This window comes from Oryctolagus cuniculus, chromosome 10, assembly GCF_964237555.1.
Source record: "Oryctolagus cuniculus chromosome 10, mOryCun1.1, whole genome shotgun sequence".
In the NCBI taxonomy this organism is placed as follows: Eukaryota; Metazoa; Chordata; class Mammalia; order Lagomorpha; family Leporidae; genus Oryctolagus; species Oryctolagus cuniculus.
This window is the reverse complement of record NC_091441.1, coordinates 93231351-93248978: the sequence shown is the minus strand read 5'-3', so window position 1 is coordinate 93248978 and position 17628 is coordinate 93231351. Positions and strand designations below refer to the sequence as shown.

Below are 17628 nucleotides of genomic sequence, written 5' to 3'. Positions count from 1 at the left end.
TGCTGATTCATGTCTGGCTGCACTTCTTTTGATCCAGCTCTCTGCTTATGGCCTGGGAAAGCAGTGAAGGATGGCCCAGGTGCTTGTGCCTCTGCACCCGTGTGGGAGATCCAGAAGAAACTCTTAGCTCCTGGCTTCAGATTGGCTCATCGGCAGCCATTTGGGGAGTGAACCAGCACATAAAAGACCTTTCTCTCTGTCTCTCCTCCTCTCTACCTCTGAAATAAATCTTTAAAAAGAAAAAAAGAGGTAGGACTTGATCCTAAGCACTCCAATATGAAATGCAGGCGTCCCAAGGAGTGGCTGTAATGTCCATCCCATAACCAAGTCTTCATACCCTCTCCTCCTTTTTTTTTTTTGATAAAGATTTATTTATTTGAAAGAGTTACACACAGAGAGAAGGAGAGGCAGAGAGAGGGTGAGAGAGAGGGGTCTTCCATCTGCTGGTTTGCTCCGCAGTTGGCCACAACAGTTGGAGCTGCACCAGTCCAAAGCCATAAGCCAGGAGCTTCTTTCTTGTCTGTCATGTGGGTGCAGGGGCCCAAGGACTTGGGCCGTCTTCAACTGCTTTTTCAGGCCATAGAAGAGAGCTAGATTGGAAGTGGAGCAGCTAGGACTCGAACTGGTACCCATATGGGATGCCAACACTGCAGGTGACAGCTTTACCTGATACGCCACAGTGCTGGCCCCACCCCAAATTCTAATAGCATTAGGAAAATGAGTTAGCTTTTAAAACAGATTCCAGCAAAAACAGCATCAGACCACAGCCATGAATGAAAATGTTTAATAGGGACTTGTAATCGCAGTCTATACTATCTAGCTAGGCTATACTGGTAGCATCATTTCTGTTAGTGATTGAAGGTGGTATGGTGTGGTGTAACATAAATGTTGGCCTACATGGCAGAATACATCAGTGATGTGAAATACTAGTGGCTGAATGGCAAACCAGAGAGAGATCAGTTTTAGTGCCCTAGAGACTACTGATACCGTGGCAAGAATATCCCAGGGGAACAAATCATTTGTACCCTCATTTAATCATCCCTTCCCCTGTACTTCACAGGACGTTCAAAACAATGCTGTCTCTCCCTGGGAACCAGCTTGGGCACCATGGCATCTGGATGTACATTTTGGACATGGATGGCATTTTGGACTAGGGTTGTAGTCCCCTAGCAGCTCATAAGGGGCATTTACATTTACTAATATGGGTATTGAGATTAACATGGATATTTAAATTTATTAACACTTTTCTACAGACTGTAGTGCAGCTATCTGAAGGTTTACCTAATAGAACGCCTGTCTATTGAACATTTTTTTCTTGACACCAACTCTGCTGCTTTTTTATCTAGCAGATGAAAGTGCTTCATGAACCACTGTGGTGTGATTTGAGTGCCTTGGCCACTGTCAATGCAGCAGTGGGTACTACACAAACATCATGTTTAACTTTTAAGACCTTTAATGTGGCATTTTAATTGTCTTTCTTGTTAACCAAAGGGCTGCTTAAGGCCAGTAGGTATAGTTACACAGGTTAGAGTATCTATGTCACTTACTGTTTGTCGAAGGGCCAGTGTAACAAACCTGCCAATCTTGGATAGGTTAGCATGATGTAGGATCAGTTCCTGAAGTACATACATGTAGGACAGGTGGTGGGGCCCAAGGCACAGACCCCTGTAACATTTGACTCATGACTGCATGCCCTTAATTATGTCCCATCTTCCTTGAGCTCGTACTGTGTACCCATGGGGCCAGATAAGCCATTTGGGTTGGGACCAGGGACTGTACTTGAATTAAAGCATCTGCCTTTGTTGTGTTCCGGATTGCCCAGATGGAAAGAACCAGTGAGACTCACCGTAATGCAAGAACAAAGGGACTTTATTTGTAGGTCCAGCATGCTGGGGCCCAGCCTCCCGTGCAATGCAGTGCTGGGAGACCAAGACCCCCTTGTTTATGCTCTCGGGGTTTTTATAGTTCCCAGGCAAACAAGTATTACATCCGCATTCCTTCCTTCTGGCCCTGCAGGACCAAGGACGGCCCACCTTATTGGTTGCCTCTACCTGGTCCTGCCGAACCAGATGAAGGACTGCCCAGTGTCAGGTTTCATCTTCTCATACCAGGCGCATCCTGGGCCTAGTAAGTTTTTTTTTCTTGTGAGAAGTCTGTCATGGCATGGCTCTGGCCTCTGACACCTTCATGTTCCCGGAAGTGGAGGTCTTAACATGAGCAAATATGTGCTAAACACTTAATTGTAACTCAGGTTCTCTAGCCATTCTGACATTTGTCGCAACATCACACGTCCCTAGAGACGCGTTCCTAATATAGGCCATTGTTCTGCTTTCCCTTTTGCCGTTCAGAGTAAGGTTTTGGTACACTGCCCAACTGTCAGTACAAACAGCCAACAGCCATGGCTTAGGAGCCAGTGTTTGCCATACCACACACAATTCTGCCATTGGCTGCTCTGATTTCCCCATACCCCATAGCAGGTCGTATTGCAGTAGCCATCCCGACACTTGGGTTCCCCTTGTTTGACACATAAGTATACCATTTTCAGGTTCTTGAGTTTGCCCCTCTTATACTTACGAAACAATAGGCACTAAGGCAGCCATGAGGGGTGGTATGAGACTGAAAAAAAAAAAAAATCCAAGATTATCTACAGTGTAATTTACTTAGAGGACTTAATAGAATTGTGGTCTCTGTTGGCCATCAGATAATGTATCCCTGCACTACAAGGTGGTGACAAAAGGGTTTTAAAGACAGAGGTGGCCCATAGCTGATTAAGATGCCCTGGACTTTTTCTGGAAACATTAACATTCTTAAGAGATGTAATGGGCTTAAGAGAAGAGATATAATGTGCAAGTTATCTTAATAAGATAACCTCCAAGGCCACCTAAAGGGCAGGAAGGCAGTTTTGTCTAAAATGTCGAGCTGATTATCTACAGCATGTACTTTGAAATTATGGACCTATTTGTGGAAACATTAAAGCTTTGAGGAAAGTTAGGAAATTACAGAAAAGGCTTGAGAAGGGTTTATACTTCATGTGATGTAGTTCACAAATGCTGAATAGTTTTGTCCTCTTTATGCTGAGGAGGTCTGAGCAGGACTTTGGTACAGTGGGTTAAGTACTACTTGGGATGCCTGCATTCTCTGTCAAAGCACATTCCGTATCAAGTCCCAGCCACTTCAGCTCTGATCCAGCTTCTTACTGCTGCATACTGGAAAGCAGTACGTGCTTCGGCCCCTGCCACCCATGTGGGAGATCCTGATGGAGTTCGACTCCTGGATTTGGCCAGGCCTAAACCTGCTTGTTTTAGGCATCTAGGAAGTGGACCAGTGGATGGAAGAAATGGCTGTCTTTATCTGTTGCTGTGGCTTTCAAGTAGATGAAAATAATAGATAATGAGAAGGGGGCTGGTGTTGTGGCACAGTGGGTTGTTACCATTGATGCCAGATCTCAGCTGTAGTTTGAGTCCCAGCTGCTCTGCTTCTGATCCAGCTCCCTACTAATGTACCTGGGAAAGCAAAGGAAGATGGCCCACATACCTGGGCCCCTGCACCCAAATGGGAGATGGAGATGGTGTTCTTGGCTCCTGGCTTCAGACTGGCCAAGCTCCTACCATCACAGCCATTTGGGAAGTAAGCCAACAGATGGAAGTTATTCCCTCTGTCTGTCCTTCCATCTCTGTAATTCCACCTTCCAAAAAAATAAATCCTTAAAAGAAAAATGAGGTCAAGATGAGTTACTGCAGCAAAAGTTACCTATGTACATCACTGTGATCTACTGTTAGCTATCAGAGGAATCTCTGCTTCATTTCTAAGCAGTTATTATGTTAATTATTCTAGGTGTTCCTAGAATTCCAGTAACATGTATCAGCAGGAGCATTTGCAGAGTATTTAGCTGAGATTGATGATAGGCTTATGTGCTAAATAATAACCTTTTAAAAAGAGTAGCTGTCTATTTGCCTGGAAGACAAGTGGTATAGACAGGATAGGTATGGTAGTGTCAACTGCCATGTTTGTGCCAACCTGATAGAGTATATCACATAGTAGCATTCAGTTGTCAGTTTAAGGAGCAAAACAGAGTCTGCTATTTAGCCTTTTCCCACTTAGCAGGCTTCACCAAAGTATGATCTGTTTTCTGACTTCATTGAATTGAAAAGGCTGAGCCAGCTATGTGATATATCATGTGTTCACCAAAAACAGTTATCTTTACTGCAAGTGGCCATAACCCTTACGTTTTACCTTTTAAAACTTATTTTTAATAGATTGACTTGTAATTTTAAAAACTGAGAAATTAGTAGAAACTTGAAATGGCTAGATTTCTTGTATTTGTGATTTTTAATATAGCTGTAGAAAGATATTAACATGAAAGCCCTGTTGACTTACCTTATGACTAAAGTGTTAATTGACCCATAGAAGCTTAGAATATTTACTGAGAGAAATAGTTAAGTTTGTATATGTTTGATAATTTAACAACTTTGTAATTCTCACTGTTAATAGGAAATAATGACTCTCAAGACAAATGAGTTATTCCAGACAATGCAGAGAGCACAGGAGCTGGCTCAGAGACTGAAACAAGAACAGAGAATCCGGGAATTGGCTCAGAAAGGACATGACACTTCCAGATTGATTAAAAATCTTGGTGGTAAGAGCTTAATCAGAATTTTTTGAAATTTTTAAGTAATTGCCTATTTTGAATACTTTTAATACACATATAAATATTTTGAAACACATAATAGACCTTAAAGTGATCCTAACTTTATAAATAGTAATGTTTATATTAGTGTATTTTGGAAACTACCTTAAAACTAAACATTACATATTCTCTATCTTCTCACATAAATGTTCTATACGTGTTGATCACAGTAATCTGAAACCATTGGTAACGTATATACTTTTGTACTCAGTATTTTAAGAAAAATTGATTTCTCTAAATTCAACAATAGGTAAGAATTCAGGTAATTTTGTGGAATATAGGCTAGCCTGTTTGTGATTAATCAATTATCCAGTACTGCTGCTATACATAACTTCCATTGATATTCACTTAAGTGTCATTTTATTGCATCTTTTTTCTCCATTGTCAGTTGATACAATACAGTTGGGATATAACGTGTCCACTAGCAACCTTTCCAATGTAAGACATGAATTTGAGGAAGTCAGTGGTACAGTGAATACTTCTATCAGTGCTACCACTTCTCCCAGGAAGGATACTGGTGTGCAAACAGGTATATATATGTGGAAAATTATAATTGGATTTCATATTTATTTATTTTGTATCAGAATCATGTTCTGTTTAAAGATTAAAAATGTGAGGCTTTCCGTGAGTTGGAAAATAAAGGAACCTCTGGGTTTCTAATTCTTTTGTAAGCATTTTATTGATGCTTAATACATGAACTTTCTTTTAAAGGGTACTATTCAGTTCTGCAGCTGTCACAATGTTTCAGAGCATTTTGTAAGAAAAAAACGTTATTCTTGGAAGTCATTGTCTTTTCTCTCAAAAGTTCATGTAATTGGAACCATGTGTAATGTGGTCTGTGGTGTCTGGCTTCTTTGTTTTGTTGTTATGTGTCAATCCTTGATCTGTTTTTGTTGTGTGATACTCCATTGTATGGAAATGCTTTATTTATTTGAGCGAATGGACATTTGTGTCATTTAAACTGTGGCTGTGAACATATTGCTATTAACATTCATGTGCAAGTTTTTGTGTGTACATGTTTGTGTACAGTTGCAGTCATATGGCAGCTCTACGGCTAACATTTTGAGGAACTACTACTTTCTAAAGCAACTATCATTTTACATTCCTGCCAAGAATATGAGGGTTCTAATTTCTTGATACCCCTGTTTGGCATCCCATGTGCGGGCTGGTACCAGCTGTTGGACTCCCAATCTAGCTCTTTGCTGATATGCCTGGGAAAGCAATGAAGTGCCTGGGCCCTACATGGGAAACCTAAATGAAATTCCTGGCTTCTGGTTTCAGCCAGCCTAGCCTGGCCTTAGCCATTGCGATCCACTGGGGAGTGAACTAACAGATGGGAGATATTTCTCTCCGTGTAACTATGCCTTTCAGATAAGCAGGTTAAAGATAGCTTTGGAGAAACTGAAAGAGTCATGCACTGTTGGGAATGTAAAATGGTAGGGCTGTCATAGAAAACTGCATTATTTCCTCCAGAAATTAAAATTAGAATTACCGTGTGACCTAGCAGTGTCACTTCCAGGTATATACTCAAAACAACTAAAACTTGTCAAAGAGATGTTTGGATACCTGTATTGACAGCAGTATTTGTAATAGCCAAAAGGTGGAAGCAACCCCATAGACTGGATAAACAAAGTGTGGTATGCACATATACATATATACACAATGGAATATTATTCAGAGGAAATGATGCTAAGTGAATATGCCAGTCAGATTCTTAGAAAGTAGAATGCTGGTTGTCAGTGGGGGAGGGGAAATAAAGTTAATACTAAAAACAAATAGCACCTTAGAGGACATTCACACAATTGTTTAGTGTGAGGAAAATTAAACATTTTTGTCTTATCCTAAAACTTTTGCAGATGAATCAGTAATCCAGAGGGAAATTGCCAGCTGTCCATCTCCAGATATTTCTATGGGATTTAATGGTCAGTTTAAGAAAAACAAACAAGGACTAATTCAGGATAAAGGAGCTAACTTAGAAAGAGAGAGCAGTTGGCAAGACGAGTCTGATCAGTTCACGAGAACAGAGAAACCAACAAAGCACATGAAGAAATATCCTAAGAGGCCTGACTGGAATATTAATAAGCCACTCAGAAGGTATATTCCAGCATCAGAAAAGTATCCCAAGCAGCTTCAAAAGCAGAGAGAAGAAAAAAAACTAAGGCGGCAGATGGAACTGCTTCATTTGGTGGAAAGAAATAATCCTGGACAACTCTCTCAAAACAGAGGCAGTTCGCCAGCTCTGCATCCATTTCATCAAGAAGCTGAGTCAAAAACCAAGTGGCATCTAGGCAAAAAGGTAAACCCATATCTGTGTTCAAAACAGTTCTTACTTGTCTTCATGAATCGTGTGTGGCTGGCTTCACACTCCAGCAGAACTGGCTAAGTAGTTTGAACAGAGAGGATCACATTGTTCCTAAAGCTGAAAATATTTATTATCCTTCACAGAAAAATTTGTACTTCTGTACATGAATATTGCTAAATACACATTCAGGTATATATGTTGTTTGTATGCTAGAGAGAGAACAGATGGGGAAATCAGCAATTCTTAGGTTGGTCTAACTCTAGAATCAAATGTAGCCCATTATTTTAGTGCCTGTCATTCATATAGTATGTAGTTCAAATTGTGGAAATGCTATATACTCCTCTTTGTACATTTATCTATCCATTTTTTAGGAAGCAGAGCCTTCGAACATTAATTCATTCAGCCAAGAAAGGTATGTTATGTATTAGATTAATTCCATAGTTAAGAAATGTTTCCTGTGTGGTTGACAAAACATCAAAATCCAGCTGAGATCAGGCATACGTGAATCAAGGGTGCCATCTTAGTTGGAGCATGAAGGCCCATGTTGGGCTAGGCAAGAATGTGGGTGGTTAGCTCAGTGGTTTTCATTTTTTTACAAGTATCTCAAAAGTAGAATAGATACTCTACTTGAAATGAACAATGAGAAATAACTGATAAAGACAGTGAGAAATTCAGCAAGCAGTATCAGTATCTACTGATTCAGTCCTCAATGGCATAAATAGCCAGGGCTGAACCAGGAACTCAGTCCAGGCCTCCCACAGTTGGTAGTGAGATCCAAGTATTTCACCTATTACTTGCAGCCTCCCAGAGTGTACATTAACATAAAACTGAAATTTCAAGTGATAGGGACTCAAACCAAGGCTCTCAAATATGTAATGCAAACATCTGTGTTAACTGGTATAGCAAATGCACACCCTTGAAACAGTATTTTTCCTGTCTGTTCATGAACCAGCTGGCTTACAGTTGTCTCAGAATGGGGCTCTCCAATAGCAGGCTAGTTAAGTCACCACAAAATCATGTAGTCACCATCTTATCTAGAGAAGCATTAAGTTCAAAGAGTTTAGATGTCATTACTAAGAACTCAAATCAGTCCCATTCTGTTGCCTGCCCTGTTTCATGCAAATTGTCATAGAACTCAGGCTTGTATATGTAGTATTGTTCAAAGCATAACATTTAGAATAAATTGAAATAGGATTAAAGTGGATGTGTTTAAAATACATAGTTTTGTATCTTCTAGAGCCTGCCATTGTGGGTTGTTTTTTAATAGGTCTCAGTCATCACCAGTTCCAGCAGTGAAAAACAAAACCCAACAAACTCAGACTAGTACACTGCACTTACCAGTAAAAAACAGCTATGAAAAAGAGAATGTGATCTCAGGAAGTAGTCCAACAGAATTATCACCTGGCATTTCTGAACCATCCCATTTTGTTCCCTACGTTCGAACAAATGAAATCTACTACCTTGATCCAGATGCACCATTGTCTAGGCCTTCAACACAAAATTCACATGGTGAGTAAATACTCTATTTATTTATTTTGACAGGCAGAGTGGACAGTGAGAGAGAGAGACAGAGAGAAAGGTCTTCCTTTGCCGTTGGTTCACCCTCCAATGGCCGGCGCACCGCGCTGATCCAATGGCAGGAGCCAGGTACTTATCCTGGTCTCCCATGGGGTGCAGGGCCCAAGGACTTGGGCCATCCTCCACTGCACTCCTGGGCCATAGCAGAGAGCTGGCCTGGAAGAGGAGCAACTGGGACAGAATCCGGCGCCCCGACCGGGACTAGAACCCGGTGTGTCTGCGCCGCAGGTGGAGGATTAGCCTAGTGAGCCGCGGCGCGGGCCTAAATACTCTTTCAGTAACTGTTCAAGGTCTGAATGCCCTAGACTTAGATCTACTAGTTCCTGCCCTTGTCAGTGTCTTAGCCACGTTTGCCCCAGAAAAGGTGACAAGAATGTGAATGTATTAGAAAGCTTTTTTTCCAATGATGATTTCCTAGACAATAACTCATAATGCATCCTTCTTTGACTTTGGTCAATGTGTTCTGGCTTTCAGGCTCCGTGCAAGAACAGCAACTGCTATTTGATGATGACCATGTTCCAGATCCCCTTCTTAATCCTAACTTGGTGAAAAACAGGGATCGACAGCAAGCAATTCTTAAAGGACTTTCAGAACTAAGACAGGTAAGAACTAAATGTGTAGCTGCATCCCAGTTTTTCAGAAAAACCATTTTCATAAATAGTAATATAAAAGCAATTCCAAGGAAAATCCTATCTTGAAGAATTATTTCTTCCCAGTATGAAATTATGAGACACTGTAATATTAACTTAGTTTTATTGAATAAAAAAATGCATACATTTGAACAGTAAGATAAAAAAGCAACTAAAGGCAGACAAGATATACACAAGTAGGCTTTAATAAAGCTTAGCAGTGCAACCCATGCTTCTTAAAAACGAATGTGTTGGCAGTGTTTAGAACATTGATATCCATCCCAAAGAACATAATTCATCACAGAATTAACAACTGTAATCTTACTCACCAGACTAGTTTTTCTCCTAGACCAATTATTATTATTCTTGAGCTTTTTTAAAAAAAAATAATTTGGAAAATTGGTTCTGCATTTGCTACTGATTTACTGTGTAGCAGTAGTCTCTGTACTTGGGAAAAATTAGGGGTGCTCTTTTCCATGTCCAATTATTTACCAATGCCCGCCGCAACTCTGGTAGCACAGGCAAAGATCTTACATTACAATAACAAAGTGTTTTTACTCCTAGTTTAGTGGGAAAGTAAGATACAGGATACACAGTCACCTATCAATATAGTACCCAGTCTTCTGCAGGATCCTTTTACTAGGCACTAAGGTTACTGTAGTCAAGAAAAATACTAGACAGCATACCACTTTAAGAGCACTTTGGGGAAGAGGGGTTTGCTTTTCCTATAGTTTTTTACAGTGAAAAATACAATCATAAAAATGTGAATGATAAAGTTCAGGCTATAGCCAAGTAGCATTATTAATTCTGTTCTATCCTGAGCTTAATCCATGATGTTTTTCAAACAAACAAAGACAATGCTGATTAAGAATGGAATGTGGGACAGGAAGTTGGTTAAGTCAGCTATATACCTTACTAACACATCAATGTGATTTCAGGGCCTTCTCCAGAAGCAAAAGGAGTTGGAAACTAATCTGATGCCTTTAGCTGCAAATCAAGAAGAGAATTTTAGTTCTTCATTTTAAATGTAGAAAAACCACTTGTGTTGTTGACTTGGAAAATATGCTCATTGCTCAATTCTGTTTCTCAAATAGCCTAGATTTTTTAAATGCTTGTTAAAAACTTGTACATAATGTAGTAAAATGCTGTACTTCTTAAAGATATAATAAAAGTGACACTTTTGTAAAAGCTTCATAGTAAAAAGCAGTTTTTCTCTGTCACAGTCTGGGTATTTTAAGTCCTAAAATCTGATATAATATAAACACTTACCTTAATACAGTCTGATGTTCCTGACCTGTTAAAATACAATGCTCTGCCACACTGTTCCATGTAGATTACCAACTGAAAAGCACTCATGCATTTATTCTCATTACTTGTTTTGAGTTGCCAAAGGTCTACCTATGGTAAGTACTTTGAATTACTGCAATCCTCGAAAACATTTTGAAGCATTAGTAACGGAGAGGCAGTTATCACCAACAGATACAGGTTTGAAATCTATTAAGACCAGCTCAAAAACACTTCTGTTTCTCTACATATGTTCCAGATTGGTCAGTGCCTTTGATGAACAAAAAGTAACAAAATCTTCTGACAAAGTTGACCAAAATTTTAGCAAGAGACGGTGTTGTTTATTTAAGTCCCTGTGCGTAGTTAATTATCTGAAACTACACTGCTAGATAAACCTTGAGGTATTGAGCCAAAATTCTGTAAATATCACTGGCTTACACCTGTATAAAAGCACTATACAAAAGCTCAAAATAAATAGTTGATCATTTCAGCAAAAATGTAGCTTCTACCATTTGACATTAAAAGAAAAAGCCACTGCTGTTTATCATCCTACCAGACATTGAATTTTACATAAAAAATATGCTTCAATTTGAAGTCCAAGTATTTGTGATATACAGAAGTAAAACTTAAAAGTGCCAACATGATATAATTCAAGTACAATATATTTTAAAAATATATATATTTATTTCAATTTTCACAACTGTTACAGGCCATCATGATTTAAATAAGACAAAAAAAACATCTGAGAAAGGACAGGAAACCTTTTGTTTAGAGAAGGAAATATAAATTGTTAATCTACTTTTAAGAAACAGAAATAAGTCCACAACAAACTTTTATAAAAAATGTTTCTATAATCATTTGTCTTTTGAATATGGCCTGGAAGAATCACTTTTTCCCCCAACTTATTGGAGATGGAGGTTTATCTCTATCCAAGCTTTGAGTATAAGCAGTTAAAAAGTAATTTTCATTTTCTTGAGACTGAACTGATGAAAGGGCATATGGTATCCCCAAAAATGTCTGATGAGTGAGAACATTAAAATGGCTGAACTGATGGGACAGACTTAATTGACTGTGATAAACCTGAAAGTTGCTATATGAATCTTGCTCTGCTGAATTGCTGTTCTCTCCTCCTGAGCACACTATACCAATAGAAGCGCTCTCTTCAGAATCATTGTGATAAGTCTTCTCTTCTAATAAACTGTTTTGCATGTCAAGAGAGGACTGCAACTGAATTTGAATATTCTGTTTTTGATTTGTTCCACGTGATCCTTTGGTCTCTTGCGCCAATATTTCTGAATGAAAATTGCTGCATACTTCTATTTGTGAGATTTCATCCCCTGAATCCAGAGACATATCCTCTTCATCCTTTTCATCGTTTTCTAAAAGAGCTACATTTAAAAAACAAAAAGTCCTCCTCTATTGAAATACACAATTTGTTTAAGTTTTAAAATTATACACTACTCACACAATATAATGCGTCAGGGTCTGCAAGTCCACAATCCCTTAAAGCTTGGTCTTCTGCCACAAGTTCATTTATTCACAACACTCACACTAGGTGTGAATGTCCAGATAATCCGATGCTAAAAGCTTCTGCGAAATGTGTTCACGTTTAATGTTGGGAAATCCCAACTCCCAGCTCCAAAGGGGTTAATGTCAAAACAGCATCTAAAGTTATACGGTAATTCAGTATTTGACAAGACAAATACAAAATAAAATTTTCGACATCTAGCTTCACTGGATTACTAAACTGGTTCAATCATCTCTGCTTTTCAAAGACAAAAGGATATCTTTCATTTTATATCAAACTGGAACCAAAGCAGAGGCCACCTCACAAAAGACTAAAGCTGTGATAATCCCTACTGTCTTGTAATTAAATTGCCTCATACCTCTGGGGAGATTTAGTCGCCCAATGCTAAATCCTCCCACATCTGTTTTCCTACTTTTTTTTTTTAATACAACCCCTTTGCTAACAGCAGCTGACACAGCTTCCATACCCTCAGAGAGGAAAATGCGTATGCCATAGTAGGCATAGGCTGTAGTAAAACTCAACAACTTGTATTAGCTACATACAGTTAAATAAATGAGCAGATCTTGTTCATGCTGTGTATTACAAGATGCCTTGAAACACTTCCCCTGAGGCCATTTACACTGAGTTGAGTGGTTTACATAATACAATAACAGCAAAACCATTCCTCTTTCTGTCTGCCTTAAAAAAAAATGAAAACTACTGAAAAGTTACCTGACTGTGACTCAAGGTTTTCATTAGCACCAAGCAGTGGAAAATTTTCTTCTGTGACTGAGTTATGATAGCCCACAAGATTTTTAAAGTTTTGCATAAACTCTTCAGCAGTTGCAACCACTATTCCGTTATCTGTATAACTGGAAGGCATCTTGATGTTCTTGTCTAAGAAAAAAAGTTCATATATAAAACTTGAAAATACTGCATGGACAAATGAGATGCCTGCTTAGCCCTCAGGTAATCTTTTCCCATTTTTCAGAATTAAAGCTTAACAAGAAGCATCCACCGTGGCCCTATAAAATCCTTATACCACATTCCCATAGACATAGTTATTCGCAAGCTTCATAGTTCTCTCTTTACCTGTTAAAAAGATGATATGTCGTTGTTGTATATTCTGAGCCTGAAGTCTGATAAGGCAGTCCAATTCAGGAGCATTTCGAGTTTGTGAATCACAATTATGGTATGACAAAATTTCAACCAGATGTCTTTTCTGATAGACATTCAGAAGTGTCAACAGACTTAGCGCTTTAGCATTCAATCTGTGAAATTAAGCAGTTCAGTATCTGGATCTGCACTTGTAAAAGTTAGTATGGAAATTTCTGCTTCATTAATTTCTCAACTGAGGTAACATATATAACTCAGCTCACTACTTGACGCAGGGTTGCTTATTAGGAAGAACATGAATTTTGTCATCAATATACAAGTCCAGAGATTCCTTGGTGCAAGGCCTGAGGGCCAGTTATTTAGAGCAGGCTAAAATCACTTACAATTATTACCTTTACTAATTTTCAGGCTTCAATGCAGGGCATAGGATTTAAAAAAAAGATATTTTTCCTTGGGGAAAAACATACATGTCTCTAAGCTATTTAAGTTAAAAGGCATAAAGCAACAGTGGTTATTTTAAAATGAGGGTAACAGTAAGTCTGGACAAGTTAAACCTTTGGGTCTCAATACTTCAGGTGTTTGGTATAACAGATTAAGCCACGACTTAAAAAGCCTGAATCCCATATTGGAGTCTGGGTTCAGACCCCAGCTCCACTCTCCATTCCCGTTTCCTGCCCATGTACACCCTGGAAGGCAGCAGGTGATGACTCAGGTCATTAGGTCCCTGCCATTCACACTCGATACCTAGATTCATTTCCAGGTTTCAGCCCGGCCCAACCCTTGCTGTGGTGGCCATTTGCTGAGTGAACCAGAAGATGAGGGAGAAAATTCTGTGGTTTAAAAGATTTTATTTGAACAGCAGAGGGACCAAAGGTGGCTGCAAGAATCCAGGAAACTGGAACTCCATTGGAGTCTCCCATGTGGGTGGCAGGGGCCCAAGTACTGGGTCATCTTCTATTGTTTTCCTAGGTGCATTAGCCAGGAACAGGATTGAAAGTGGAGCAGCCAGGACTCTAACTGGCACTCCAGTATGGGCTGCATGCAGAGGCTTAACCCATTGCACCAACAATGCTGCCCCCAGATATTTTTTAATGTTTTAAAAGCATACCATGGAACGTCAATAGGGGTTACAAGAAATCAAAGTTTGTGCTCTCAAAAGGTTCTCAGACCCTTTAATATGTAAAATACATTTTAGGTAATCTCTGCTGGCTGGATATAGTATCTCAAAAATTTATTTCTGAGGCCAGCAACGTGGCTAGTGAGATAAGCCTCTGCCTGTGGCACCAGCTTCCCATATAGGCACCAGTTCTAGTCCCTGCCACTCCACTTCCAACCCAGCTCTCTGCTATGGTCTGGGAAAGCAGTAAAGATGGTACAAGAGATTGGGCCCTGTATCCACATGGGAGACCTGGAAGAAGCTCCTAGCTTAAGATCAGGCCAACTTGAGCTGCTGCAGCCATTTGGGGAATGAACCGGCGGACAGAAGACCTGTCTCTCCCTCTGCCTGTAACTCTCACCTCTCAAATTTAAAAAAAAAAAAAAAAAAAAGAACTCTAATTACCACAACGGTTCATGAAGACTTTCAAGTGACCAGTGGTCTAAGGATCAAACTTTGAGAACTGATCAGTTCTCAATCAAATATACTTGTATATAAATGAAAACCTTAATTAAAATTCCATTATCAGAAAAAGATTAATCCTTGCCTAAATATCTGATATTAGCTACTTAAAGCAGTCCTCAGTTGAGACAGACTGATCCTAGTTAGCACAAACAATAAAAAGAAATTAAGGATGCCAGTCATTATTTTGCTTATTTTAAATGCATTAAGTAGCAAAGAATAAACTACAAACTGCTTTTGCCTCCACATGTTATTAGAACATCAGCAAGCTTCTACCTAAATAAGAATACCACTTCTTTCCAAAAAGGCTGGAATAACTCAGCATCTCAACTACTGTACAGCTACTTATGGACCTATGTGAAAGCAACAAGGGGAAAAGAAAAATTTTCTGAGCACAACCTGAAATCAGCCATCATAAATTTATTTTCCAAATCTTACCTGCCCAGTTCCTTTAGTTTTTTCTGAAATTTACAGTGGATTTTCCATTGCCATTTTCCTTCTGGAGTACTAAGTTCTTCAAGGAATGTCAAAAAATTTTTAAGGTTCTCTGTTAGAGATAATGAAGTTCATTTTAATCTAACAAGTAGGTCGCTGCACACCTGAATCATGGAGGCAGTTCCTGTCTCTGTATAAATACCTACTACCTTTGTATTATTTTCCTTCTCTTTCCCCTCTGCAACAGAGACTAAACTCTACACATCCCTTAAGTTCTATGAACATAATATCTGCACGTTAAAAACAAACATACAGGGATGGGAAGGGGCGGGTATTGTGGTGTAGCTGCTTAAACTGCTGCTTGCGACACCTGCATCCCATATCAGAAAATGACTGGCATCCCAGCTACTTCCAATCCAGCTTACTGCTAAGGCATCCTGGGAGGCAGCAGATGATGGTTCAAGTGCTTGCGCTCCTGCAACCAAGCGGGAGACCCAGTTGGGAGTTCTGGGCACCTGTCTTGGGCCTAGCCCAGACCTGGCTGTTGCAGGCATTTAGGGAGTGAAACCAGCAGATGGAAGATCTTTCTTTCACTCTGTCACTCCGCCTTAAAACCAGATGAAAATAAAAAACAGAAGAACATTCTGATAACAATGAAAATACCCAAAGTGCAGCAAGTATGGAGAGTGTGGCTTTACACAAGATTTAGTGAAAACAATTTGTAAAGTCTAAGAATGGGAAAGAAATTTGAGGTAATGAAAATTAAAGAAAAGGTGGAAATGCACCATTTATCAAAAATGGCAGAGCAAAAACAGACACTACATCTAAAAAGTATAAGTGGATTATTGGTGTTTTTCTATGTTTTTCCTTAAGAACCTAGGAGAAAAAAACAAGTACGGAAGTTACATGCTCTAAACAAGTTATATGCCTTAAACAAGGCATAAATCTTACCCACTGTGACAACTTCTGGATTTAGAATTGAGTCATCAGAAACAATAAATCCTCCAGATACAAATAATTCGTTGTATGTATGATTTTTTACATCATCCAGGCTATCAACGCCAGCAAAACTAACACAGGGGAGCTTCTTTAAAGTCACTAAGCCAGGTACCTGTATAAATACCAAAATAAGTAGACTCAAGTGTGAAGTAACTGTAAAAACAAGTCCAACAAAATCAGTAAGGCTCATCTATATTAGTGAATCACATCTGAATGGCTCACACAAAAATATTCCCAACATTATTTCCACAACATAGACCAACATTCAAGTACTGGGGCCTCCCATGCAAACACACAAGAAAACGAGTCATAAATAGACTTGAAAACACAAAATGGACAAATTTTAAACTTAATCATCTGTAACTTGTAATTACAATCAGAATTCAGATTTGATCTATCAATCAGAATTGGATAGTCATTTCATAGTAGTGAATAAGAGACAATACAGAGTTAGCAGATTTGCTGGCATTCTAGGATTTGGTACTTCCACTGGTTCTATTTCAGAGAAATGACAGACCTAAAACATGCAGCAGTTTTAAATTTTACAGTGACAGAAACCTAAATGCCACAGCTGATTCCTGCAAGAGTTTCTGTCATTTTCTCTTTAAAGTTTAAGAGTTTTTAAAAACCAAAATAGTGAATTTGATTAAAGAATCACCTTGTGAATGAAGTCTGCAATGTCTTCATTTTGAATAATAATCAACAGTTTATCTAACTGTGATCTTCTTTCCAAAAACTGTTCTGGATGACATTCAGTATTACCTAACTTGGTAAGATATTCCTGTTAAAGGAAAGCAACTAAATCAGCACAAAAAATAATCTTTGCAAACATCAACTTAAAAATGCAAGATAAAGTAACATGTTAAACAACTACTAAGACACTGTTAACTATGAACTTACACTCTAGAAGACTTTGAAGGTCAGCTAACCCACTCTAACAGGAGTCTCAAAGTGAGGGCTTCACCAGTTACAGTCACAATGTTGAACAGTATGCAATTAAAGCCAAGTAAAATGCCAGTGTGAGGTAATACAATCGTTTATTCCAGGTTCTTCATTCAGCTCCATTAGTCATTAAAATCATTAATCAGACCCTCTTTCCTTTCCTTAAGCAGGCCCTTGGCTAACTGCAATAATATTACCAGGATACTACTTCAAGTTACAAAGCACTATAACAATGACTATGTAGCTCACTTAATTCACAACAGCTTAAAAAACATACATTTAGAACTTTACTATGTACAATGGTATTTGCACACTAGTCATTCCTGTCAAGTTTACATGTTTAAGCAAAGTAGATTCATGCATTAATACCTCCCTCTGTGCTGGTGACATGGTTCTAGTTATCACAGGGCATAGGTATTAAGTCCATGCAGAGTTACCTTTGCTTGCCAGCGAAATTCGGAACCCTCACTGTTAAGATCCCAAGGGTCACACTGCTCATTGCAGATAGATTTTCTCAAGGTCAACACAAGT

General features: G+C 39.0%; 2 protein-coding genes across 18 annotated transcripts in view; one reads left to right on the top strand and one right to left on the bottom strand.

Annotated features, from left to right (window-relative positions):
• Positions 1-10384, top strand: part of CCDC66 (coiled-coil domain containing 66) — a 45205-nt gene extending 34821 nt beyond the window's left edge. For 6 of the 11 annotated variants that reach the window (XM_070050700.1, XM_070050703.1, XM_070050702.1 and 3 more), the window contains 7 exons: positions 4492-4636; positions 5076-5216; positions 6544-6983; positions 7361-7401; positions 8227-8498; positions 9042-9169; positions 10135-10384. In XM_070050700.1, coding sequence (XP_069906801.1) covers positions 4492-4636; positions 5076-5216; positions 6544-6983; positions 7361-7401; positions 8227-8498; positions 9042-9169; positions 10135-10221 — 1254 coding nt within the window. In that variant the 3' untranslated portion in view covers positions 10222-10384. The remainder of the gene's footprint in view (positions 1-4491; positions 4637-5075; positions 5217-6543; positions 6984-7360; positions 7402-8226; positions 8499-9041; positions 9170-10134) is intronic. The other 5 variants (XM_070050707.1, XM_070050698.1, XM_070050706.1 and 2 more) reach the window with 1 other exon arrangement.
• TASOR (transcription activation suppressor) overlaps positions 1852-17628 on the bottom strand; it is a 61914-nt gene continuing 46137 nt past the window's right edge. For 3 of the 7 annotated variants that reach the window (XM_008260818.4, XM_070050686.1, XM_008260819.4), the window contains exons 19-24: positions 16814-16936; positions 16108-16267; positions 15160-15268; positions 13080-13258; positions 12720-12884; positions 11145-11868 (exon numbers count right to left, since the gene is read on the bottom strand). In XM_008260818.4, the coding sequence (XP_008259040.2) occupies positions 11366-11868; positions 12720-12884; positions 13080-13258; positions 15160-15268; positions 16108-16267; positions 16814-16936 (1239 nt within the window). In that variant the 3' untranslated portion in view covers positions 11145-11365. Of the gene's footprint in view, positions 2617-3534; positions 3704-11144; positions 12146-12719; positions 12885-13079; positions 13259-15159; positions 15269-16107; positions 16268-16813; positions 16937-17628 lie in introns of those variants that run through there. The other 4 variants (XR_007921897.2, XR_011379505.1, XM_008260820.4 and 1 more) reach the window with 2 other exon arrangements.